The sequence below is a fragment of the Lithobates pipiens genome, unplaced genomic scaffold, assembly GCF_037356315.1.
Source record: "Lithobates pipiens isolate NorthernLeopardFrog02 unplaced genomic scaffold, aLitPip1_a1.2 Scaffold_8, whole genome shotgun sequence".
In the NCBI taxonomy this organism is placed as follows: Eukaryota; Metazoa; Chordata; class Amphibia; order Anura; family Ranidae; genus Lithobates; species Lithobates pipiens.
Window position 1 is genome coordinate 122,123,504 of NW_027507903.1, and position 27,685 is coordinate 122,151,188.

Here is a 27,685-nt window from a genome sequence, read left to right on the forward strand (position 1 = left end):
AACGAGAAAAATTCTTTCTTGTATTAAGAGAGGTATGGGCTCCAGAGAGAGAGAGATCATTTTGCCCCTGTGCAAATTTAGTAGGACCTCGTCTGGAATATGCAGTTCCGTTTTGGGCACCAGTTTTCAAAAAAGATAATGGGGAACAGGAGAGATGTGCAGAGAAGGACACTTTCAACATGTACAAATGCATAGGGGTCCATATAGTGAACTTGGTGTTGAGTTATTCACTTTAAGGTCTTCACAGAGGACAATGGGGCACTCTTTCTTACTAGAGGAAAAGAGATTTCCTCTCCAAATATGGAAAGGTTTCTTCACAGTTAGAGCTGTGAAAATGTGGGATAGCATCCCTCCAGAGGTGGTTCTGGCCAGCTCAATATATTGCTTTAAAAAATGCCTGGATTCTTTCCTAGGTGTACTTAATATAACTGGGTACTGACATTTATAGTTAAAGCTGATCCAGAGAATATCAGATTGCCTCTCAGGGGATCAGGAAGGATTTTTTTCCCCCTGCTGTAGCAAATTGGATCATGCTTTGCTGGGGTTTTTTCGCTTTCCTCTGGATCAACTGTGAGTACAGGATTGTGTATATGGGACTGTATTTATTTTTTATTTTTTTTGAACTAGATGGACTTGTGTCTTTTTTCAACCTATGTAACTATGTAATCACAGAGACCAGTAGCTCTCAGCACAGAAACCTCAGCCAGCATGGATCTTAAGGCCTATCCTAATGCCATGCATAAGAATTATGTGGTCGCAAGAGGTTAAAATCATATTGGGAGTACTGGTCTCTTTTTTAGTAAGCTATGTTTGGAAAAGTAGTGCAGTTCATATATAAACCTTTCTTAAAACAACCCTATAAAATGCATTGTGCATCATTTTCGTATTCTTTATTTAATGTATATTCTTATTGCTTGTTTCTTTGCTCATTCACTCTTCTTTGTTTACCAGGTTATGCTGCCTATTTCATTGCAGCCTGTGTGCTGAACTTTAATCGTGCCGTGGCACTGGTGGTTATAACATGCGTTGTACTTTTCTTTCTCGCATATGATCTTGTGGTGAAGTTGTATGGCAAGACAATCAAAAATTTTCTAAAACCAGTTGGAAGATTCTTAAGAAAATTCAAAAAATGGATTAAGTGGTAAGTTGCAAAGAGGGGAAGAATCCTGCCTAGATACAACCTAGGAGTAAGAACAGTTTGCAGTTAAAACTTCCATTTGTTACACTTGCAGATGAAACTTCCTCTTATACAGGTCACAAATATCAACACAGAGCTTGTAGATATTGATGTCCAGTTGAGTTGCAGCTCATCCAACCACTCCTGGGTTATCAGATAACAAATATAGTAGGGAAAATATTCATGATTAGAAGCTGTATGGACTTTAATGGTACTTGTATGGACAGCGATACAAGTCTAAAAAAAACATCAAAAGGCTGATACTCATGGTCTATCACAAAGAATATCATCTTGACATGTTTTGTGGTAATATCCGTTTCCTCAGGAGTACTTAAGAAAGCAATCTTATATATAAAAAGACAATAGCAGTCATAATACTGAATGAAGAACAGTACAATGTAAATAGTTGATATGCCTGGACATGAAGATCATAGTGAAGGTTGTGCACAGACTTACCCAACAACCAGAGGTAAAACAGCATCTAGAACGCTAAGAGACACCTCTGTGCCATGAGTATGGAGCACTTAAAACAGAGGGCAATGAATCCTGTCTGTGGGTTATATAATATCATATAGGAGATCTAAGAAAACCCAGACACCAAAACTACAGTTTTACTCATAGAGAAGGTCCTGGATGTCGGCTCTTATTTCCTAGTTTACAACATATCCAAAAAGGTAGTGCAGACAGATCTAAAACAAGGAACTGCAAAATGTATACATGTAAAAAGCCAAGACTAAAGAACAGAGAGGGCTAGACCCATATAGTGTTAGATGGAGCCATGATGGGAAATAGACGGCTCTTCTTATTTGCAAATCAGTTTAGTTAAACAATCTACCACAAGATGTCACTAGTACCAGGAATATAATCCAAAACTGATTACAAACAGTGCAGATAACCCCACCAGGTTTGGGAGCCAGTGTATGGATTGGCGGAGAGGGGTGGCAGACGCTGAGTGGTTGGTAAGGTGGATAAGTCTGGCAGCAGCATTCATGCTAGACTGAAGAAGGGATTGCCTATTGAGAGGTAGGCCAATGAGAAGGGAGTTGCAATAATCAAGGCGAAATATAAAAAGGGAGTAAATGAGGGAGTAAATGAGGAGCTTGGTGGCTTCGTTTGTTAAAAAGGGACATATTTCAGAGATGTTACAGCCTACAAGCTCCTAACAGCGATTGGATTTGGGGCTGAAAGGACAGGTCAGTGTCAGAGAATCTCCAGACTTCAACGTCGGCACTTCCCCGTGCGCCTGCGGGGAAGAGCTGCACAACGACGCACGCATATGCACGCATATGCGATACGATACAATGTCGTACGCGCATGTGCACACCTATGCACACGGCTATGGGCCTTACCTGATTGGCCTGACAGGCCTATAAAAGGCATCAATGTGCTCTGTGTCTTTGCTGGTTTGTCTCCTCAGCTCACCTGTGTTCCTGTTTCCTGTTCCTGTTGACCACTTCCTGTTGTGACCCGGATTGCTTGAAGACTACTCTGATTCTCTCCTGATCTGACCCCTGGCTTGTTAAACGGACTTCCTGCTTGTAGCCTTGCTGACTCCCGGACTGATACCCGTGTTTGACCCTCGGCCTGCCTCTGGAATATCCTCTGTTTTCTGCACTTAGCCTTGCTGGCTCACGGACTGTTACCTGTGCTTTACCCTCGGCCTGCCTCTGGAATATCCTTTGTCTCACGGACTGATACCTGTGTTTGACCCTCGGCCTTCACTCCAGGTGTTAGAACCCCTGGCAGGCATTTATTTCTACCAGTTCCAAGATCATCTGCACGGGCATCTCTTCTTTCAGAAGACCTTCTGCATACTTGTCACCTGCTGGCAACCCTTGCCTCTCGGTGCCCTGTACCCACTGTTCCACCCTCAGGGGTACTGTGCACCCAGCTGCAAGGGAAGTCGCTCTCAGCACTTCGGCTTTGGTAAGTAGCTGACAGTACAAACCAGCCATGTCAGAAGCCGACAGAGCTGGCTCACCTCTTGAGGCTCTCTGCCAGCAGGTTTCAGCCCTCATTCAGGCAGTGCAGCGACTCCAGGATGGCTACTTTCAGATTGAAGGCCGTCTACAGCACCTGGCGATCTCTCCCAATCCATCGGATCCTTCCCCTTCTACAGCCAGCAGCTCTTCTGCTTCGCAGACTCAAGGCGGTGCTACACCTGCAGTAGTCATGACCCTTCCGGAACCCAGGGTCCCTACTCCTGAGCGTTTTTCGGGCAACCAAAAGATGTTTAGGGCGTTCAAAAACGCATGCCTCCTGTACCTAGCCCTGCAGCCCTGGACTTTCCACTCTGAATCAGTGAAGGTGGGGTTCATCATCTCCCTGCTTTCCGATGAACCACAGTCCTGGGCCCATAACCTCCTGGAGCAGAAGAGCTCCCTTCTCGATTCCGTAGAGACCTTTTTTGTAGCCATGTCACAACTGTATGATGACCCTCAATGCACCACTACGGCCGAAGCCATCCTGCACTCCCTAACCCAGGGAAAAAGACCAGTAGAGGACTATATTGTAGAGTTTCGCAAATGGTCTGGGGACACTGACTGGAACGAGGCTGCCCTTAAATATCAATTTCGCCTGGGCCTCTCTGAGACCCTAAAAGATGAACTGGCCCGGGTAGATACCCCTGCATCTTTAGAAGACCTGGTCCAGTTGGCTAACAAGCTTGACCGACGTCTACGGGAGCGTCGCTCTGAGCGCTTTCAGTCATCTAAACCCACGTGGATGCTACCCCGGGTACCCCCCTTGCCTATACCTGCTCCAGTCCCTTCCTCCTCTGCTGTCAGTGAACCCATGCAGCTGGGCCTAGTCCGGGCTCCGCTCACCCCTGATGAGAGACTCCATCGGCATCAAGCCAATCTTTGTCTGTACTGTGGTGAATCGGGTCATTTCCTGCGCAGCTGTCCTGTAAGGCCCAGTAAGTGCTGACCTCATGCTGCGGTGAATTCTCAAATTTCGGGTTTCACCCAATCTCACCTTGTCCTCCAGATTTCATTACAGGTGGCAGAAGAGGAGGTTCGGCTGGGAGCCATCATTGACTCAGGAGCCTGCAGTTGTTTCATGGACTTAACTTTAGCTCAGAAACTGCACATCCCTCTCTGCACTAAGAAACAACATCTTCAAATCCACCTGGCTGACGGCTCCCTACCCTGCTCTGGTCCCGTGACCCAAGAAACGGAACCAATCTTGACATCCACTGATTCTGGCCGTTGCGAATTTCTTCGCTTCGACATTATCCATTCTCCGATGTTTCCGATCATTCTCGGGTTTCCTTGGTTACAAGCCCACGACCCACTGATTAAATGGAACAAGAAGGAAGTATGCTTTTCTTCTCCCTACTGTTCACAGCACTGTCTCCTGCCAACCTCCCACAGGTCCACCTCTTGCTTGACAATACAGACTTGTCCTGACAATCTCCCGCATGTCCCTTCAGCTTATCATGACTTTTTGGACATTTTTGACAAGAAGAAAGCTGATACTCTGCTGCCCCATCGGCCCTATGACTGCCCAATTGATCTGCTACCCAGTTCCGAAATACCATTCGGGCGGATCTTCCCATTATCGGAAACCGAATTGGAAGCTCTGCGCTCTTACATTGATGAAAACCTAGAAAAAGGATTTATCCGACCATCCTCTTCTCCAGCTGGCGCAGGCATCTTTTTCGTTGAGAAAAAGGATGGTTCACTCAGGACTACAGGGAACTTAATAAAATTACAATTAAGAACCGGTATCCGCTTCCCCTCATCCCTGAACTCTTCCAACGACTAAGAACTGCTAAGGTATTCACTAAACTAGACCTGCGGGGAGCATATAATTTAGTCAGAATCCGTGATGGAGATGAGTGGAAACCGGCTTTCAGGTCTAGATTCGGACACTTTGAATACCTAGTGATGCCCTTCGGGCTCTGCAATACCCCGGCCACATTCCAACACCTCGTCAACTATATATTTCGTGAGTATCTAGACAACTTTGTAATTGTGTATCTTGACGATATTTTGATTTTCTCCAACTCACTAGAAACACACCGAACACACGTCAGGAAGGTCCTCCTCATCCTCAGAGAGCACGGGCTCTACCTAAAAGGAGAGAAATGTGAGTTTGAAAGAGACACTATCCAATTCCTCGGGTTCATCATCACCACAGGGGGAATCTCAATGGACCCACAAAAGGTCAAAGCTATCCAAGAATGGCCAGCACCCACAGACAAGAGATCTGTTCAGCGATTTGTTGGCTTTGCCAACTTTTATCGCAGGTTTATTCAGGGATTCTCCACGATCATTTCCCCTATTACTCAACTAACCTGTCAGCAAGTTAAATTCCAGTGGTCTCAGCAAGCCCAGGAAGCTTTTGATGAACTAAAGAGACTTTTCACATCAGCACCTATCCTCCGGCATCCCGACCCAAGTCTTTCTTATGTATTGGAGGTAGACGCCTCCGAATCCGCAGCAGGGGCGATTCTTTCCCAAAGGAGTGGCCCGAAGGCTCTCCTTCACCCAGTCACCTTCGCCTCCAAGAAACTCAGTCCTCCAGAGAGGAATTACGATGTCGGGGACCGAGAACTTCTCGCTATAAAATGCGTCCTGGAAGAGTGGAGGTATCTATTGGAGGGTGCGTCTCAACCCATCATGATCTTCACAGACCACAGGAACCTGGAGTACCTCAGAGCTGCCAAACGCCTCAGACCCCGACAAGCACGCTGGGCCCTCTTTTTCTCCAGGTTTAATTTCCACATCACCTACCGCCCCGGTTCCAAAAATGGAAAAGCGGACGCACTCTCCCGAATGTTTCCAGAAGCAGAAGAACCATCTGAACCTGCAACTATTCTGTCTCCACACAACTTCCTCCAAATCCTCCAGCCAGACCTAGAATCAGCCATTAAACAAGCCACTGATCAAATTTCCGAAACTACAGCATCCTCCCTAGAAAAGAAACATGGTTTACTATGGGCACACAGCAAGATATTCATTCCTCCCTCTGTAAGGCTCCGGATTTTGCAGACCTTTCACGATCATAAGATGGCAGGACATTTTGGGGTCCAGAAGACTGCTGATTTGATCTATCGTTCCTTCTGGTGGCCGGGTTGGAGGAAGGATTGCAGGAACTATGTCCAGTCTTGTATTATCTGCCAACGAAATAAGGGGATTAACACCAAAGCATGGGGACTTTTGAGATCCTTACCTGTTCCCGAACGTCCCTGGAGAGAGATCTCTATGGATTTTATTGTGGATCTGCCATCTTCAGACAAGTTTACCACGATCCTAGTAGTAGTAGATCGCCTCTTGAAGATGGCACACTTCCTACCCATGTGTGGCACTCCCTCTGCTGCGGCTACAGCAAGTATTTTCATCAAGGAAGTCGTGAGGCTACATGGTGTCCCCTCCAATATCGTGTCTGATAGGGGAATTTAGTTCACCTCCAAATTTTGGAAGAATCTCTGCAAGGCACTGGAGATCAAGACCTTTCTATCTTCCGCATACCATCAGCAAAGCAACGGGCAAACAGAAAGGACGAATCAAACGTTAGAGCAATACCTCCGTTGCTTTTGCTCCTGCTCCCAAGACGATTGGTCTTCTCTCCTGCCCCGCGCGGAATTTGCCTATAATAACTCTGTACATTCCGCTACCAACCAAACTCCATTTTGGGCAAACTATGGCTACCACCCTTCTTTCTTGCCAGATTCCATCCCTGAAGTCTCCGCTCCTGCAGTCCAAGAACGGGTAAAGTCAATTCAGGACAATTTCCTACAGATTCAGGAGGCCATGAAGAAGGCTCAAAGAGACTATGAGGTGTACTACAATAGAGGAAGAAGGAGTTGCCCAAGTTTCAAGATCGGGGATAAGGTTTGGTTATCTTCTGCCAACCTGAGATTGCCATACCCGTCACGGAAGCTCGGTCCCAAGTTCATTGGCCCCTTCGAGATCAAAAGGGTGGTAAACCCAGTACCTTTTGAACTTGCGCTTCCTAGTTCGTACAAAATTCACCCGGTATTCCATGCTTCCCTATTAAAACCAGTAATTCCAAGTTCTTTCACCGGAAGACAAGTGGCACCACCTCCACCCGTCAAAGTCGAAGGTGAGGAAGAATTTGAGGTGGAAGCCATAACGGACTGTCGAAGAAGGGGAAGACAGACCCAATACCTGGTAAAATGGAAAGAGTATCCCCCTGAAGACAGTTCTTGGGAACCCTCCTCGCCTGATACGGGATTTTCACCGGAGACACCCCAAGCTACCAGCCAGATTGGGCATCCGGAGGCTGCCCCTTGGGGGGGGGCACTGTCAGAGAATCTCCAGACTTCAACGTCGGCACTTCCCCGTGCGCCTGCGGGGAAGAGCTGCACAACGACGCACGCATATGCGTGATATGATACAATGTCGTACGCGCATGTGCACACCTATGCACGCGGCTATGGGCCTTACCTGATTGGCCTGACAGGCCTATAAAAGGCATCAATGTGCTCTGTGTCTTTGCTGGTTTGTCTCCTCAGCTCACCTGTGTTCCTGTTTCCTGTTCCTGTTGACCACTTCCTGTTGTGACCCGGATTGCTTGAAGACTACTCTGATTCTCTCCTGATCTGACCCCTGGCTTGTTAAACGGACTTCCTGCTTGTAGCCTTGCTGACTCCCGGACTGATACCCGTGTTTGACCCTCGGCCTACCTCTGGAATATCCTCTTTTTTCTGCACTTAGCCTTGCTGGCTCACGGACTTTTACCTGTGTTTGACCCTCGGCCTGCCTCTGGAATATCCTTTGTCTCACGGACTGATACCTGTGTTTGACCCTCGGCCTTCACTCCAGGTGTTAGAACCCCTGGCAGGCATTTACTTCTACCAGTTCCAAGATCATCTGCACGGGCATCTCTTCCTTCAGAAGACCTTCTGCATACTTGTCACCTGCTGGCAACCCATGCCTCTCCGTGCCCTGTACCCACTGTTCCACCCTCAGGGGTACTGTGCACCCAGCTGCAAGGGAAGCCGCTCTCAGCACTTCGGCTTTGGTGAGTACCTGACAGTCAGAGTCTAGTATTACACGTAGTACCCTGGCATGAAGGGAGGGATTGATAGTTGCATTATTGATTTTGATGGAAAAGTCATGGAGGGGGGCACGGGCAGGGGGGAATATTACCACCTGAATATTACCACCTTTGAAGAGATTATGTTTAACAATTAAGGACCGCCTCATGCCGATATACGTCGGCAGAATGGCATGTAGGTGGCTCTTTAAGTGCCCAGCCGTGGGTCGGGAGTGTGCCGACGACCCGATCCTGAGCTCCATGACTGTGGCCTCAGGACCAGCGGACCCGATCGCCCCTGGTGTCCCACGATCAGGTCACAGAGCTGAAGAATGAGGAGAGGTCTGTGTAAACAAACCTCTCCCCGTGCTTTCTAGTGTGGCTGTCACCAATCGTCTGTTCCCTTTTATAGGGAAAGACGATCAGTGATGTCACATGCCAGGCCACGCCCCTACAATAAAAAAAACATAACGTCACACATAACCCCTACACTGCCCCTAGTGGTTAACTCCTTCACTGCCAGTGTCATTTACACAGGAATCAGTGCATTTAAATAGCAATACCAAAAATGTGTCAAAAATGTCCGATGTGTGATAATGTCACAGTCACAATAAAAATCGCTGATCGCCGCCATTACTAGTAAAAAAAAATATTAATAAAAATGATATAAAACTATCCCCTATTTTGTAAACACTATAAATTTTGCGCAAACCAATCAATAATCGCAAATTGTGATTTTTTTTTACCAAAAATATGTAGAAGAATACACATCGGCCTAAAAAAATGTTTTTTTTAATTTTTTTATAAATTGTCGCTCTATTCTTGTTTATAGCGCAAAAAATAAAAACCGTAGAGGTGATCAAATACCACCAGAAAAAAGCTCTATTTGTGGGAAAAAAAAGGACGCCAATTTTGGTTGGGAGCCACGTCGCACCACCGCACAATTGTCAGTTAAAGCGGCGCAGTGCCGAATCGCTAATAGGGGCCTGGTCCTTTGGCTGCAAATTGGTCCGGGGCTTAAGTGGTTAAGTAAGTGGTGCGACATCCATGCTGATATCTCAGTTAGTAAATTAGTAATGAGAGAGGAAACTGAAGGAGTGAGGTGAGAAGCAGACAGATAGATTTGGGTGTCGTTGGCATATAGATGGTATTGGAAGCCATGGGTGGTTATCAAGCGACCAAGGGAGGAGATGTAGATAGAGAAGAGAAGGGATGCAAGAACAGAGTCTTGGGGGATCCCCACAGAAAAGGGCAATGGAGAGGAGGAGACAGAGTTGTAGGTAACACTGAAGGAGCGCTGTGATAGGTAGGAGGAGAACCAGGATAGAGCAGAATCTTGGAGTCAAAGGGAACGGAGTTTATTGAGAAGGAGCAGGTGGTCAACAGTCTCAAAGGCCGCAGAGTTCATATTACATATTTTATACAGAATCTCACATGTATTGAAAATATGATAAAAAGGCATCTTACAAGTACATCCAAGATACATTACATTGTATTTGAAGGTGGTCTCCCTATCAAGTGTTAACCATGCCCAACCATGCTTAGCCTTCAAAGTCAGATGGTACCTAAATGTAATTCCTAAACCTATCTATGTTTCTGCAATAAACAATTAAATTCTATATGTACATTCATCCCACATGGTTTCAATATATTTAATCTATGATTCAAGAACATGTCTTTTCTTGAGACTTCCCTTTCTATTTCTTCACATTTCTACTTTTTTCCATCTAAATATTTTCTTCCCCTTAGGGCCGGTTCACACTGCAGGCGAGGCGAGGCGACTCCGACTTGCCTCGCCGCGACCTGCAGCGGCCTCGGCGGCGACTTGCAAATGACTTCTGTATAGAAGTCAATGCAAGTCGCCCCGAGGTCGCCCAAAAGTAGTAGAGGAACCTTTTTTCTGAGTCGGAGCGACTCGAGTCGCTCCTCTCAGAACGGTTCCATTGTACAGAACGGGGGCGACTTGCGAGAGCGAGGCGAGGCGAGTCGTGTCGCCTCGCATCGCCCGCTGTGTGAACCGGCTCTTAGGGTCAGAGTTATGACAAGTTTTGTAATGCTGAACACTATGGGGTTGATTTACTAAAACTGGAGAGTGGCACATTTGGTTCAGCTCTGCGTAGAAACCAATCATTTTCCATTTTTTTTTTCTTAACCTTTTTCTTAATCTTTAACTAAGTCATGAATCTGTATCATCTTAAGGCTGGGTTCACACTGCTGCGGGGGGAGATCCGGATGTGATTCGCACCGCAAATCACATCCGATCTCCGTAGCGATGCGAGTTCAGCCATACAGATAGTATGGCTGAATTTGCATCGCTCCCGCAGCAAACTCGCACGGGACCCTTTTTTTTGGTCCGCAACAGAATCGGATCGCATGGGGGTTCACACCATGCGATCCGATTCCTGTGCGAGTCGGCAGATCGCACTGCGATATGCGGACGGATCTGGGGGTGTCATTAACATATCATTGACACTCCCAGCCGTCCGCATAGGGCAGTGTGAACTGCCGGCGGGAGTAATGCGATGCGGGAAAACGCCGCGGATTTGCGGCGTTCCCGCATCGCAGCGGTGTGAACCCGGCCTAAAGGACACTGTTCAAGCCAGTAGGCAAAGATCTCTTTCATGGGTCTTCGTAGTTCTCAGATAATTCTTTATCAGTGCTAATTTGCTAAACGACCTTTCTCATGCTCCAATATATTCTAAGAGCTACATTAACACTTGGAAGGTACCAGCATGTCAGGTAATGCTGGTCGATTCTTCTAGAAACATGCACCACTGGTGGATTCTCCTGAATATACTAGTAATGATTATTAAAAGGAAGTGAAAGGCTCCTTCCTACATAAAAGTATACTTAGTGGCAGAGTTCTACTTTAACCAAGAACACTTGTGCATTATACCTTTTTGTCTCTTGACTGTAAGTAATTAGGCTATTTTTTTTTTTTTATCTAATGTGACTGGCACCCAATTATTTACAAACCCACAATTGCAGGCCAGGATTCCCCTTCAGAATTTAACAATTATGTATGATGAAGTTTTTATGTGAACATGGACTAGGCATTAAAAGGGTAATATGGATTGGGCAAAGTAAGGATTAAGTTTCAATATTTTTATTAGGATTTTGTCCAAATACAAATACGTATACACGTACATGGGAGCATAGGTTCATCCGTTTAGATTCAAGTAGAGTCCCCGCTGAACTGGATGAATTTTGCTCCATTCTATGTGTAGCTTAACACTATGCTGGTTTTATTTTTGTTTAAAATTTTGTGACTATGTCAAGTTCCTTCCAATATACCCTGTTTCCCCGAAAATAAGACCTAGCGTGATTGTCGGTGATGGCCGCAATATAAGCCCTACCCCCCAAATAAGCCCTACCCTGTATCCTCCGAAAATAAGCCTTACCCTGAAAATAAGACCTATAAGGACTTTAACTAGGGCTTATTTGGGGGGGGGGGGGGGTAGGGTTTATATTGCAGCCATCACCGACAATCGCAGCCATCACTGACAATCGCGCTAGGTCTTATTTTCGGGGAAGCAGGGTACTAGAGAAGAGGTCAGGAGTCTGGGGCAAATTTAAGCTGTAATTCTGTTTATCTGTGCTGGTATGGAGCTTGAGAGGGACTAAAGCTCATCAAAAAGTGCCCTTCACCCCACCTCATGGGTGTTCTCTCACCTGCTCCACTGGACCGCACTATGCTATAGGAGAGCAAATGCACTTTCTGAAAGGCGCCTTTGTGGTTTTCAATTTTTTTTAAATACGGTAAAACTTGATGAGCGATCTACACTATTGGGCTTTCTTCTTGCTTCCTATATGTGCCTGCAACACTGGGGAGCTGATGATCGAAGCTGATGAGCAAGTGGAGCAGTGTCCCTATAATAATAAAAAGCGTATTTGACCTCCTCCTTTGTGTAAAAAAAATTATAAACAGTTAATATGGGTACAGTGTTGCATGACTGAGTAATTGTCATTCAAAGTGTGATAGTACTGAAAGCAAAAAATTGGCCTGGGCAGGAAGAGGGTTTACGTGTCCAGTATTAAAACAATTAAACAATGTAAAAATAAAATAATAATACGGTAAAAAAAAAAATGTAAAACCCCCCCGTCCCTCTATGCTCGTGCACAAAGGCAAAAGCACGCGCTGGTCCTGCATGCATACGTACACGCCAATCACACATGTAAGGTATTGTCACAAACGTTAGAAGGTGAGCAATAATTCTAGCACCAGAACTCCTCTAACTCTAAATTGGCAACCTGTAAAGGCTTTTAAAGCATCACCTATGGAGATTTTTAAATACTGTCGTTTGTGGCCATTCCACGAGCGTTCTCAATTTTTTAAAGCATGACATGTTAGGTATCTACTTGGAGGAACACCTTCTTTTATATTTTACAAAAAAGTGGGTATTATATTTTGTTTGTTTGCATTAAAATTTAATGATGTGCATTTTTCTAAAAAAATTGCATTAGAAAAGCTTCTGCACAAATACCTTTTGAAAACCGTGCAAAGCCCACTATTTTATTCTCTAGGGCCTCTGTTAAAAAAATATATAATGTTTGGGGGTTCTACATAATTTTCTAGGAAAAAAAATAAAGATTTTTCCTTGTAAACAAAAAGTGCCATAACATTTGAATTCATCCCAAAGGTAGTCTATCGGGTTGAGGTCAGAACTCTGTGCAGGCCAGTCAAGTTCCTTCACCCCAAACTCACTCATCCATGTTTTTATGGACCTTGCTTTGTGCACTGGTGTGCAGTTATGTTGGAATAGGAAGGGGCCATCCCCAAACTGTTACCACAAAGTTTGGAGCATGAAATTGTCCAAAATGTCTTGTTATGCTGATGCCTTAAGAGTTCCCTTCACTGGAACTAAGTGGCCAAGCCCAATCCCTGAAAAACAACCCGACCCCATAACCAACCCCCCCCCCCCCCCCCCCCCCCCACCAAATGATTTGGACTAGTGCACAAAACAAGGCACATAAAGACATGAATGAGCTCGGGGTGGAAGAACTTGACGAGTCCTGATCTCAACCCAATAGAACACCTTTGGGATTAATAAGAGTGGTGACTGCAAGCCAGGCCTTCTTGTCCAGCATCAGTGCCTGACCTCATAAATGCACTTCTAGAAGAATGGTCAAACATTCTCATAGGCACACTCCTAAACCTTGCCAGAAGAGTTGACGCTATTATAGCTGCAAAGGGTGGGACTAAGACTGGGATGCAATTAAAGTTCACGTGCATCTAAAGGCAGGCGTCCTAATACTTTTGGTATTATAGTGTATTCCTTTGATAACATTGGAAAAAAAAATTGTATTCTGGCAGTAGGATTCCAAGTGCCAGCGTGTACAGTACAAACTATAATTTCAATTATACACTCACTGGCCTTTTTGTTAGGTACACCTTGCTAGTACCTGGTTGGACCCCCTTTTGCCTTCAGAAATGCCTTATTTCTTCATGGCAGAGATTCAACAAGGTGTTGGAAACATTTCTCAGAGATTTTGGTCCATATTGACAAAATAGCATCCACAGTTCCTGCAGATTTGTCCACTGCACATCCATGACGCAAATCTCTAGTTCCACCACATCCCAAAGGTGCTCTATTGGATTGAGATTTGGTGACTGTGGAGGCCATTGGAGAACAGTGACCTCATTGTCATGTTCTAGAGACCAGTCTGAGATGATTTGAGCTTTGTGACATGGTGCGTTTTCCTGCTGGAAGTAGCCATCAGAAGATGGGTAGACTGTAGTCATAAAGGGATGGACATGGTCAGCAACAATACTCAGGTAGGCTGCGGTGTTTAAATGATGCTCAATTGGTACTAAGGGGCCCAAAGTGTGCCAAGAAAATATCCCCTACACCATAAAACACCACCCTGAACCATTGATATAAGGCAGGATGGATCCATGTTTCATGTTCTTTACACCAAATTCTGACCCTACCATCTGAATGTTGCATCTGAAATCGAGACTCATCAGACTAGGCAATGCTTTTCTTCTATTGTCCATCTTTGGTGAGCCTGTGTGAATTGCAGTCTCATTTTCCTATTCTTAGCAGATAGGAGTGGCACTCGATGTGGTCTTCTGCTGCTGTAGCCCATCTGCTTCAAGGTTCAATGTGTTTTGCATTCAGAGATGGTATTCTGCACACTTTGGTTGTAATGAGTGTTTTTTTTTTTGAGTTGCTGTTGCCTTTCTATTACCAGTCTGCCCATTATACTCTGACAGCACCAAGGCATTTTCTTTTTTTTTTTTTTTTTTTTTCCAAAATATTTTCTCACTGGATATTTTCTCTTTTTGGACCATTCTCTGCAAACCCTAGAGATAGTTGTGTGTGAAAATCCCAGTAGATCAGCAGTTTTGGAAATACACAGTCCAACCTGTCTGGTACCAACAACCATGCCACGTGCAAAGTCACTTAAATCCCCTTTCTTCCCCATTATGATGCTCTGATTAAACTTCAGCAAGTCATCTTCACCACATCTAGATGCCTAAATGCATTAAGTTGCTGCCATGTGATTGGGTGATTAGCAATTATTGTTACCAAGCAATTGAACAGGTATACCTAATAGAGTGGCTGGTAAGTGTATATCTTCTTAGAAAAATGAAATATGTACACAACCTACTTAATCATAAATAATGCCAACTTTCTGTATTAAAAATGATGAATTAAATAAAATAAAATAAATTAAATAAAAATGATGAATTACCCTGTCCTTGTTTTTCCATTACTGACTGTAATTTAGAATCTTTATAGAAATAAATATAAAAATATATGCATGTCCAGAACTTTTCATTCACTTGGTGTCACTTTTAATGTGAGTTTTTATTTTTAGGGCATTTGCTGCATTGGTTCTGATCGGTCTCATTCTTTGGTTGGCATTGGACACAGCTAAAAACCTGACACATCTTATATCATTTGGCGGTGTCTGCATGTTTGTTTGTTTTCTATTCCTCATGTCTAAACACCACCGTGCCGTAAGTGGATCAATTTTTAAACTTATAAATGCAATAAAGACCAAATCATTTTTTTTTTTTTTATTCTTTTTATTGTCTAAGACCAAATCACTTTGATAAGTTCCCATTATAAAGAACACTATGTGAAATGTGAATATACAATTGTGCTCATAAAGTTTACATACCCTGGCAGAATTTATGATTTTTTGACCATTTTTCAGAGAATATGAATGATAACACAAAAACTTTTCTTTCACTCATGGTTAGTGTTTGGCTGAAGCCATTTAATGTCAATGAACTGTGTTTACTCTTTTTAAATCATAGTGGCAACAGAAACTACCCAAATGACCCTGATCAAAAGTTTACATACCCTGGTGATTTTGGCCTGATAACATGCACACAAGTTGACACAAAGGGGTTTGAATGGCTATTAAAGGTAACCAGCCTCACCTGTGATCTGTTCACTTGTAATTAGTGTGTGTGTATAAAAGGTCAATGAGTTTCTGGACTCCTGACAGACCCTTGCATCTTTCATCCAATGCTGCACTGACGTTTCTGGATTCTGAGTCATGGGGAAAGCAAAAGAATTATCAAAGAATCTGCAGGAAAAGATACTTGAACTGTATAAAACAGGAAAGGGATATAAAAAGATATCCAAGGAATTGAGAATGCTAATCAGCAGCGTTCAAAGTCTAATCAAGAAGTGGAAAATGAGGGGTTCTGTTGAAACCAAACCACGGTCAGGTAGACCAACTAAAATTTCAGCCACAACTGCCAGGAAAATTGTTTGGGATGCAAAGAAAAACCCACAAATAATTTCAGGTGAAATACAGGACTCTTTGGCAACATGTGGTGTGGCTATTTCAAGATGCACAATAAGGAGGAAAAAGATGGGCTGCATGGTCGATTCACCAGAAGAAAGTCATTGCTATGCAAATGCCACAAAGTATCCCACTTATAATGCGCCAAACAGCACAGAGGCAAGCCTCAGACCTTCTGGCAGAAAGTCATTTGGAGTGATGAGACCAAAATTGAGCTTTTTGACCAAAACCATAAACACTACATTTGGAGAGGAGTCAACAAGGCCTATGATGAAAGGTAGACCATTCCTACGGTGAAACATGGAGGTGGATCTCTGATGTTTTGGGAAAGTGTGAGTTACAAAGACACAGGAAATTTGCTCAAAATTGTTGGCAAGATGAATGCAGTATGTTATCAAAAAATACCGGAGGAACATTTGCATTCATCAGCCAGGAAACTGCACATGGAACGTACTTGGACATTCCAACATAACAATGATCCAAAACACAAAGTTGACCTGTCATTGGCTACAGCAGAATAAAGTGAAGGTTCTGGAGTGGCCATCTCAGTCTCCTGACCTCAATATCTCTGGGGAGATCTCAAATGTGCAGTTCATACAAGACAGCCCAAGAATTTACAGAAACTGGAGGCTTTTTGCCAAGAGGAATGGGCAGCTTTACCATCCTAGAAGATAAAGAGCCTCATCCACAAATACCACAAAAGACTTCAAGCTGCCATTGTTGTTAAAGGGGACAATACACGGTATGAAGAACTGGGGTATGTAAACTTTTGATCAGGGTCATTTGGGTAGTTTCTGTTGTCATTATGATTTAAAAAGTGTAAACACAGTTGATTGATAATAAATGGCTTCAGCCAAACACTAACCATGAGGGAATGAAAAGTTTTTGTGTTATCATTCATATTCTCCGAAAAATGGCCAAGAAATCATAAATTTTGCCAGGGTATGTAAACTTATGAGCACAGCTGTAGTTAAGTCTACGAAATTATATATTTTTTTCAGTACATATGTAGCATTTAGTTGTAAATGTGTTATTAAACATGTAAATTATACTACAGAAATAAGGTATAAGTAATTTCTGTCCATTCCTGGCATATTCAGAGATATAGGATTCTCATATTGACTGGGCTTTTTATTGGAGCACCAATTGGGTTCAGAAATTGCTTCTCCAAATATTTTCTAGTGCATACTTCATGTTTCAGGCAAGCAATGGGATCAACAAGGCCTGGTGAGAATGTTTCTGAATACCCATCTCCATCCTCATGACTTCGTTTTCTTTAACCACTTAAGCTCCGGACCATTTGGCTGCCCAAAGACCAGAGCACTTTTTGCAATTCGACACTGCGTCGCTTTAAATGACAATTGCGCGGTCGTGCGACGTGGCTCCCAAACTAAATTTAAGTTATTTTTTCCCCACAAATAGAGCTTTCTTTTGGTGGTATTTGATCACCTCTGCGGTTTTTATTTTTTGCACTATAAACAAAAAAAGCGCCAATTTTAAAAAAAGCCCATTATTTTTTTATTTTTTGTTATAAATAATATCCCCCAAAAATATATAAAAAAAACTTTTTTTTCCTCAGTTTAGGCCAATATGTATTCTTCTACATATTTTTGGTAAAAAAAATCACAATAAGTGTTTATTGATTGGTTTGCGCAAAAGTTATAGTGACTGCGACAGATCACACACTTTTGGCACGATTTTGGGACCATTCACATTTATACAGCGATCAGTGCAATTAAAAATGCATTGATTACTGTGTAAATGTGACTGGAAGTGAAGAGGTTAACCACTAGGTGGTGCTGTAGGGGTTAAGTGTGTTCTAGGGAGTTATTCTAACTGTGGGGACGATGGGCTATGTGTGACACGACACTGATCACCGCTCCCGAGTGTCAGTGTCACTAGGCAGAATGGGGAAATGCTTGTTTACATCTCCCTGTTCTTCCTTTCCATGACACGACCGCGGGTATCCCCATGGACATTGAGTGCGTGGGACCAACGATCACACTCATGGAGGTCGTGGCCGGCGCGCGCGCACGCAAACTGCTTCTTAAACTGCAACGTACAGGTACTTTAATCTGCCTGTACATGCCCTTCTGCCGACGTATATCGGCATGAGCCGGTCGCAAGCGGTTTCTATGCAGAAGTGAGCCTGATTTTGCACTTTCCAGCTTTAGTAAATAAACCCCATTGTGTACTTAAAAGTGGGGTATGCCTGTACAGGGCACTTATACCCCCTTCCTGCCCAGACCAATTTTCAGCTATTAGTGCTCTCGCACTTTGAATGCCAATTACTCATGCAACACTGTACCCAAACAAAATTGTTATCATTTTTTTCACACAAATAGAGATTTATTTTGGTGGTATTTAATCACCGCTGGGTTTTTTATTTTTTGCGACAAAAGTGAAAGAAGAGCGAAAAGTTTGAAAAAAATAACACTTTTTTTTAGTTTCTATGATAAAAATTTTCAAATAAGTAATTTTTGTTCATAAATTTGGGCCAAAATGTATACTGCTACATATCTTTGGTAAAAATAACCCAAATTCGTGGACATTATTTGGTCTGTGTGAAAGTTATAGAGTCTACAAGCTATGGTGGCAATCATTGAACATTGATCATGCCTGATGCACTGACGGCGTATCTCATTTTTTGAGCCCTGAAATGTCAGGACAATACAAATACCCATCAAATGGCCCCTTTTGCAAAGTAGACAGTCCAAGGTATTTAGTAAGAGACATGGTGAGTTTTTTGCCACAATTCTTGAAAAATTAAGAAATTATTATTATTTTATTTTTTTTAAACAAAATTGTCATAATAACAAGTTATTTCTCACAGCATATGCATATTTCCAATTACACCCCAAAATAAATTTCTGCTACTCCTCCTGAGTATGGTGATACCACATGTGTGAGACTTTTTCACACCCCGGCCACATAGAGAGGTCCAACATGCAGGGAGCACCGTCGGGTGTTCTAGGAGCATAAATTACACATAAAATTTCCTAACGACCTATTACACTTTTGAAGGCCCTGAAGTACCAGGAAAATGGAATTACCCACAAAATTACCCAATTCTGGAAAGAAAACACCCCAATGTATATTCTATGAGGCATGGGCTGCAGATAGGTACTAGGGTACTCTGATGGGCTGGAGACAAGAGACAGGTACTCGGGTAATCTGATGGGCTGCAGATAGGTACTTCGGCACTCTGATGGGCTGGAGACAGGTACTCTAATGGACTGGAGACAGGTACTCGGGTACTCTGATATGCTGCAGATAGGTACTCGGATACTCTGGGCTGGAGATAGTTACTTGGGTACTCTGACTGTCCAAATACTCTGGTACTCTGGGCTAGGGATAGGTACTTGGGTACTCTGGGCAGGTACTTGGGTACTCTGGTGGGCTGCAGATAGGTACTCGCGTTCTCTGGGCTGGGACAGGTACTCAGGTACTCAGGTACTCTGATGGGCTGGTGACAGGTACTCGTGTACTCTGAGGGGTTGTGACAGGTACTCTGATGGGCTGGTGACAGGTACTTGGGTACTCTGAGGGGTTGTGACAGGTACTCGGGTGCTCTGATGAGCTGGTGACAGGTACTCAGGTACTCTGATGGGCTAATCTGGTGCAGTTCTACATAGAAACCAATCAGCTTCCGTTTTTTTTTTTTTTTTGGTCAAAGCTTAACCACTTAAGGACTGCCGCATGCCAATGTACGTCATCACAATGGCATGTACAGGCACAAGCACCTACATATACGTGCTTGCCTTCCAGCAGGTGGGGGGTCCGATTGGACCCCCTCCCGCTGGATGCGGCAGTCCGTTTCACTTCAGGAGCGATCCAGGATGAGGGGATGGCCGTTGGTTTCTGGCCATCCCCTCTTGATCGCTCCTGGCGAATGAGAAGCTTCCTCCCGCTGTGTATAGTAAACACAGGCAGGGAGGAAGTGATGTCATTCTCCTCGGGGCGGTCTTTTTGACCGGACTGCACGGAGAAGAGAGAAAGTAAGTGTGCACCAACACTACACTGACATGTAGGCACACATAGGCACACAAACCCCCCCCCCCCTCCGATCACCCCCCCGATCGCCCCCGATCCCCTCCCTTCCAGTCACAGTGTCACTGATTGCAGTGATCATTTATTTTCTGATCACTGCATTTAGTGTCAGTTGTAAAAGTAAAAACTGTCAGGGCAGTTAGTGTTAGGTCCAGGGTAGCCCCCTACCACCCCCCAATAAAGGTTTAACCCCCTGATTGCCCCTAGAGTTAACCCTTTCACCCCCTTTTGCCAGTGTCACTAAGCAATCGTTTTTCTGATCGCTGCATTAGTGTCACTGGTGCCGCTAAGTAGCTATTTTTTTTTTTTAGGTTCACCGCCAGGTTTTTATAGCGCTAGGTACCCCGATATACTACCCAATAATGGTTTTAACCCCCTGATTGCCCCTAGTTAACCCTTTCACCCCCTTTTGCCAGTGTCACTAAGCGATCGTTTTTCTGATCGCTGCATTAGTGTCACTGGTGCCACTAAGTAGCTAGTTATTTTTTTAGGTTCACCGCCAGGTTTTTATAGCGCTAGGTACCCCGATATACTACCCAATAATGGTTTTAACCCCCTGATTGCCCCTAGTTAACCCTTTCTCCCCCTTTTGCCAGTGTCACTAAGCGATCATTTTTCTGATCGCTGCATTAGTGTCACTGGTGCCGCTAAGTAGCTAGTTATTTTTTTAGGTTCACCGCCAGGTTTTTATAGCGCTAGGTACCCCGATATACTACCCAATAATGGTTTTAACCCCCTGATTGCCCCTAGTTAACCCTTTCACCCCCTTTTGCCAGTGTCACTAAGCGATCATTTTTCTGATCGTTGCATTAGTGTCACTAGTGCCGCTAGGTAGCTAGTTATTTTTTTAGGTTCACCGCCAGGTTTTTATAGCGCTAGGTACCCCCATATACTACCCAATAATGGTTTTAACTCCCCGATTGCCCCTAGTTAACCCTTTCACCAGCGATCACCGTATAAGTGCCACTGGTGACGCTGGTTAGCCAGTTAGTTATTTAGGTTCCCCGTCAGGTTTTTATATAGCGCCAGGGACCCCCATATACTACCTAATAAAGATTTTAACCCCCTGATTGCCCCTAGTTAACCCTTTCACCAGTGATCACCGTATAAGTGTTACAGGTGACTCTGGTTAGTTAGTTTGCTTTTTATAGCATCAGGGCACCCACCTTTTATTACCCAATAAAGGTTTAACCCCCTGATCACCCGGCAGGTGATATCAATTAGGTTTTAGGGTCAGGGTCTGCGTCGCCCCAGGCAGCGCTAGGTTAGTGCCAGTACCGCTAACACCCACGCGCAAAGCATACACCTCCCGTAGTGGAATAGAATCTGAACAGATCAATATCTGATCTGATCAGATCTATACTAGCATCCCCAGCAGTTTAGGGTTCCAAAAAAATGCATTGTTAGCGGGATCAGCCCAGATACCTGCTGGCACCTGCGTTTTGCCCCTCTGCCCAGCCTACCCAAGTGCAGTATCGATCAATCACTGTCACTTACAAAACACTAAACACATAACGGCAGCGTTCGCAGAGTCAGGCCTGATCCCTGCGATCGCTAACAGTTTTTTTTGTAGCGTTTTATATTTAAATCCTGAAGGCGGTGCTTGGTTTTCGGGGTCCCGTACGTGGCTAGACTCCCCGAAGATATCCCCGTACTCAGGAGAAGCAGCAGAATTTATTTTGGGGTGTAATTTCACTTATGCCCATAGCATGTGTGAGCAATATATCATTTAGTGACAACTTTGTGCAAAAAAAAAAAAAAAAATTTATATTCCTGCAACTTGTGGCAAAATATTAAATATTTCATGGACTCAACATGCCTCTCAGTAAATAGCTTGGGGTGTCTAATTTCCAAAATGGGTTCATTTGGGGGGGTTTTGTGCTATTTTGGCATTTTATGGCCTTTCGAAACTGTGATAGGTAGTGAGGAGAGAAATCAAAAACTTGCACCCTTAGAAATCCTGAAGGCAGTGATTGGTTTTCGGGGTGCCGTACGCGGCTAGACTCCCAAAAAGTCCCACACATGTGGTATCCTTGTACTCAGGAGAAGCAACAGAATATATTTTGGGGTACAATTCCACATATAACTATGGCATGTGTGAGCAATATATCATTTAGTGACAACTTTTTGTAAACTTTTTTTTTTTTGTGTCATTATTCAATCACTTGGGACAAAAAAAAATATTCAATGGGCTCAACATGCCCCTCAGCAATTTCCTTGGGGTGTCTACTTTCCAAAATGGGGTCATTTGGGGGGTTTGTACTGCCCTGCCATTTTAGCACCTCAAGAAATGAGATAGGCAGTCATAAATTAAAAGCTGTGTAAATTCCAGAAAATGTACTCTAGTTTGTAGACGCTATAACTTTTGCGCAAACCAATAAATATATGCTTATTGACATTTTTTTTTACTAAAGACATGTTGCTGAATACATTTTGCCCTAAATGTATGACTAAAATTGAGTTTATTCGATTTTTCTTATAACAAAAAGTAGAAAATATATTTTTTTCTTGAAAATTTTCGGTCTTTTTCCATTTATATCGCAAAAAGTAAAAATCGCAGAGGCAATCAAATACCATCAAAAGAAAGCTCTATTTGTGGGAAGAAAAGGACACAAATTTCGTTTGGATACAACATTGCATGTCCGCACAATTACCAGTTAAAGCAGTACAGTGCGAAATTGTAAAAAGACCTCTGGTCCTTAGGCTGAAAATTGGTCCGGGGCTGAAGTGGTTAATTGAACAAGCTGAAATTAGAAGCTGATTGGCTATCATGCACAGCTGCACCAGATTTTGCACTTTTTTTCTGTTTTAGTAAATCAACCCTTATGACTCTTTAGCAAACCTATAATTCTCAGTGAATGAAGTGCCATTTGCTGTATATAGTAAATGTGTGTGTGTATACTATATATATATATATATATATATATATATATATATATATATATATATATGCATTCTGTATACTGCAACATATTCCAAAGTGTTCTGTGTTTCCTAGGTGTCTTGGCGAGCGGTATCCTGGGGGTTGGGACTTGAATTTGTTTTGGGTATCTTTATCATTCGCACTGATCCAGGGTACCAAGCCTTCAAGTTTCTTGGTGAACAAATTCAGGTAATATTATTTTTATTATAGTATAGTCCTCAGTCATCATATTTCATTTCTCTTTTTGTTGATTGCATATTTTCTCTAACTAGTTCATTTCTTGAACTAGCTGATAAGTAGTGGCTCTAACATACAGTTTGTCTTTTGCAGACTTTTCTGAATTATACAACAGCTGGGTCAGGATTCGTTTTTGGAACAACACTGATAAATGAAGTTTTTGCTTTTCAGGTTTGTAATGACAAAATAAGAGCCCAATTCTAGGTGTAAGTGAATAGTTTGGCATGCAGGCTCGATCCTAATACACAATTAAAAAAAAAGTTTTCAAGCCGTTACATAAACTTGTTTGGATCATTTGTGCATACGTGGGTATGCATGTGGAATCATGATGGTAAGAACATGGAGAAAACAATGATAATTAGTTGAAATTACCATAAACAGCCACTTACTGTTTCTTTCAAGATTAGAAATTAGAATGAAAATAGGTTGAATTGGGCAATTATTATACCATGTCTATAGCTAAGTTTAGATCCATACATCTGAACACAATGACATGATATGCCTGCAGAGGGTATTTTGATTTAAAGGAAAATTCCACCTTTTGCAAAAAAATATTAAATGCACCAATGTGAATTTATTTATTTATTTTGCATTTGAACCTGCAAGCATTGCACCCAGAAACAGTAGATCATGGGTGCAATGCTCTGGCTCCTGCTTACTCTCCCTCCAGCTTAGATCTCTACCATATTATGAAACTTCAGTTATGAGGCTAGATGAAGTATACATCAGCGACCTAGTTCTCTATTGAGATCTAGTCCCTCTGGGACAGTGGCAGACGGGTCCTTGTAATTTTTTCCATTCATAACTCTCTGAATTATCGATGCGGCTGTTGGGCAGATTGACCATTTGAGTGTGGGGGCTGTGACCATGACCATTCATGTTGCATCGCAGATGTAGGTGTAAAATGAAACATGGTCCAAAAGGTGGACTTAGCTTTTAAAGTAGAAGTTCATTCTAAAACATACTAACTCTAAATCTACTAGCAGCTACATTCTAAGACTAATCTATCTAACCCTGTAAAGAAAATCGTTATATGTACCTTTCCTGCAGCTGATCCAGTCCAGTTTCCAGTGGCGGATGCTGTGTGGAAGAGACAGACAGCAATGGCTGTGAAATGCCTGGGAAGTGACATCACCCATAGACATACTATGGGGCTTCCATTGTCGGCTGACTCTCTTGCACCCGCTGAACTTCTGACAGAGGGGTTAATTTACTAAAACTGGAGAGTGCAAAATCCGGTGCAGCTTTGCATAGAAACCAATCAGCTTCCATGTTTATTTTTTTGTTAAAACGTAATTGAACAAGCTGTTAGAAGCTGATTGGCTACCATGCACGGCTACACCAGATTTTGCACTCTCCAGTTTTAGTACATCAACACAAATTAATCTGTCTGGCCTTCGATATCAAATTATTTCCTTCTTTCATAGAGGAGGCACAAAATACACCCTGGGAGCAAAAATCCATGGTTTAGACATATGCAGCTTCACCCAAACGATTAATTAAATGAATCCTGTAGACTATTATACACAGTTTTGCTTACTGGAAAAAGGAAGGTCTGTCTGCATGTCAGACTACACACAGACCACGGAGAAATATGCACCAAGAAGAGAACAATACTGCACAGAGTGGAATTGGGTACCATTTGTAATACACAATCTGCACTTCGTGAAACATTGCCATGCCATGCCACAAAATGAGTTAAAATATTTTAATGATGTCCTACCAAGGCTATGACAACCGCATTGTTTGCTATACATTTATTTATAGAGAATAACACTGTGGTTTCTCATTTGCAGGCCCTCCCTATTGTGGTCTTTTTCAGCTGTGTCATGTCCATCCTCTACTATATTGGCATAATGCAATATGCCATTCTTAAGGTATGTCGTTTGAAAATAACTAAATGCTTTGGAGAAAGTGAATGAGTTTATTGTAAGCATAATTTTGAGCATTTAGAGTATCTAATTGTCCAACAATATTTACTAGCCTGTCAAGATCTCTTCTGCCCAGACTTCAATAGTAATTGTTAGCATTAGAACTGCATACAGTATAATCTCATATCCAAAAAAAAGCTTATGAATGGCATTCGCCTAATATTTAGTGTCTGGTCAAGTCACTGAGGTTTTTTTCTGTTTAAAGTAACAGTCATCTATGTTTACAGATTTCTTGGCTCATGCAAGTTACAATGGGAACAACAGCCACAGAAACGCTGAGTGTAGCTGGCAATATCTTTGTTGGGCAGGTAAAGTAGAAGCAGTGTGTTCTGGTCTCATAAGTAAATGGTTGAATGAGCTCACACTAACTAATGTTTATATTCTTTGTTTTATTTCCTTGTGTCTCTCTGGTAAGCATTTGCCGAGTTAATGCATTAAATAAGGGTTGTAACTTTCATTACTGTCATTATTCCTTTGCAATTTTAGACTGAGGCACCATTGTTGATCCGTCCCTATTTGCCAGAAATGACCAAGTCTGAAATCCATGCTGTAATGACTGGGGGCTTCGGAACCATTGCTGGAAGTGTAATGGGTGCATACATTTCCTTTGGGGTAAGATACTTTCCCACTTTTTTATTTTCATATATAAGTTACTTAAAGTATAACTAAAGGCAAAAATGTACAAAGAATTACCGCTCCAAGGCAATGACTTCTCCCAAAACAGCTGTCTCCACAATCCCACAGGGTGCTGGCTCTGTTTGCAACAGGAACTGAAGTAGAAAAGATGTAGCTGGATAGCCACACTCTGAATTATTCAACTATTCAAATCATAGCATCTAGGCTTGTAAACAGACTAACTGCATAGCGACTGTGCAGTTAGTCTGTTTACAAGCCTAGATGCTATGATTTTAATTAAATTTTTTAAATAAAGTTGAATAAATCGGAGTGCGGCTATCCAGCTACATGTTTTCTACTAAAGGCAAAACTTTATTTTAGTTTTGGATAGAGTGGAGAGGGATTAGAACACATGTCAGGTTTTTATTTCTGTCTGTGCTCCTGTTAGGCAGATTCACCCTCTCTATTTCTCCTGTTTACCATTATCATTGAAAGTGAAAGAAAATCCGAAATTGTGGGTTGTTCTATGAACAGGAATAGGGTGGAAATATTCCAATGGGGATATTAGCTCTGGTGACTCTGGTACCAATCAGAGGTTTCCTCACTTTGGAGAGATTTCCCCACACTTCCTGTTTTGGCTATGAAACAGGAAGTAAAGGGAAATCTCTCCAATAGGACAAAGGGGCTAAAAAACTGACAGAGGTTTAAAATCTTCTCTTACTTGAATTATACTTGCTCATTACCTAGATGATGCCCTCAAAAGGCAAGGTGACTATGTTATTGCATGCTGCCTTTTCTTAATTGCAGAAAGTGTGGAGTTTAAAAGATAACCATTGATGGCTAACTAAAGTTATTAAAAATTCAACCTTTGGGGATGCCATGTATTCCATCAGACTTTATACAATTTACAAAAATGCAATACAATATAAATATTTAACAAAAATAACTATTTTTTCTTTACACTCTTGGGTAGAATTTTTTTTTTTATAGGGTTAGACTGTAGAGAAAGAGATCAGAGGTTAGGAGTGTTATTGGGGTAAATGATTCAAAGATAAGTCCAGGCAAAATTCTCACCTTAAACGAGAGTCCTTTTGAAAAGTTTGTATACCAGAGAAGTAATAAAATACAACCATTAATGAAATACAACAATTTTTTTTTGACACATTTGAATAGTAATGGGTATTGTAAATAGTTTGGATATATCTATGGTACATACCAACAATGATAAATACAGTACCACATTCCAATATAACACCATGTCATATATCCATTTGTTGTGGGATTTCTAAGGTGGTCTAGACACAAAAGAGTCACATCAATTAGTTGTTACAGTATCATACATAATAGTTGGTGAAAGATAACATTTTCCGGTAAACACATTTACCCTCTCCGCTATACAGCTTTTGTATTCGGAGGGTAGAAATGTGTACTTCCAGAAAAGACGTGATCACAAATAGCAGGGTGTTATATCCTCTGATACAATTCAGAGAATAAATCTGCATCTTCAGAAACAACAGGAGATTTCTATAATTAGGTTTAATACAAAAATATGAATGTACGGTAATATATCTTTAATATAACATTTTTGGTAATTCCATGGGGGACTGCAGGGAGTTAAATACAGTATGTATGTGATGGAAACATCCTAACATTAAGGGCTAGCTAGTCTATGAATAACAGAGCATATGATTGGACTTCCATGGGGTCAAAATGCAAATAAAGAAAGGAGAGACATAGCTTGGTCTTTTGTATTACCTAGCCTATTAACCACTTCAGCCCTATATTTTGCTGGCCAAAGACCAGACCACTTTTTGCGATTCGGCACTGCGTCGCTTTAACTGACAATTGCGCGGTCGTGCGAGGTGGCTCCCAAACAAAATTGACATCATTTTTCCCCCACAAATAGAGCTTTCTTTTGGTGGTATTTGATCACCCCTGCATTTTTTTGTTTTTTTTGTGCTATAAACAAAAATAGAG

The 27,685-nt window shown here is 42.5% G+C and overlaps 1 protein-coding gene across 1 annotated transcript in view; it reads left to right on the forward strand.

Annotated features, from left to right (window-relative positions):
* The window catches only part of SLC28A1 (solute carrier family 28 member 1), a 119,517-nt gene that overhangs the window by 73,480 nt on the left and 18,352 nt on the right, over positions 1 to 27,685 (forward strand). The window contains exons 5-11 of the mRNA XM_077472832.1: positions 952 to 1,141; positions 15,011 to 15,152; positions 23,001 to 23,114; positions 23,256 to 23,333; positions 24,959 to 25,039; positions 25,321 to 25,401; positions 25,580 to 25,705. Of these exons, the coding sequence (XP_077328958.1) occupies positions 952 to 1,141; positions 15,011 to 15,152; positions 23,001 to 23,114; positions 23,256 to 23,333; positions 24,959 to 25,039; positions 25,321 to 25,401; positions 25,580 to 25,705 (812 nt within the window). The remainder of the gene's footprint in view (positions 1 to 951; positions 1,142 to 15,010; positions 15,153 to 23,000; positions 23,115 to 23,255; positions 23,334 to 24,958; positions 25,040 to 25,320; positions 25,402 to 25,579; positions 25,706 to 27,685) is intronic.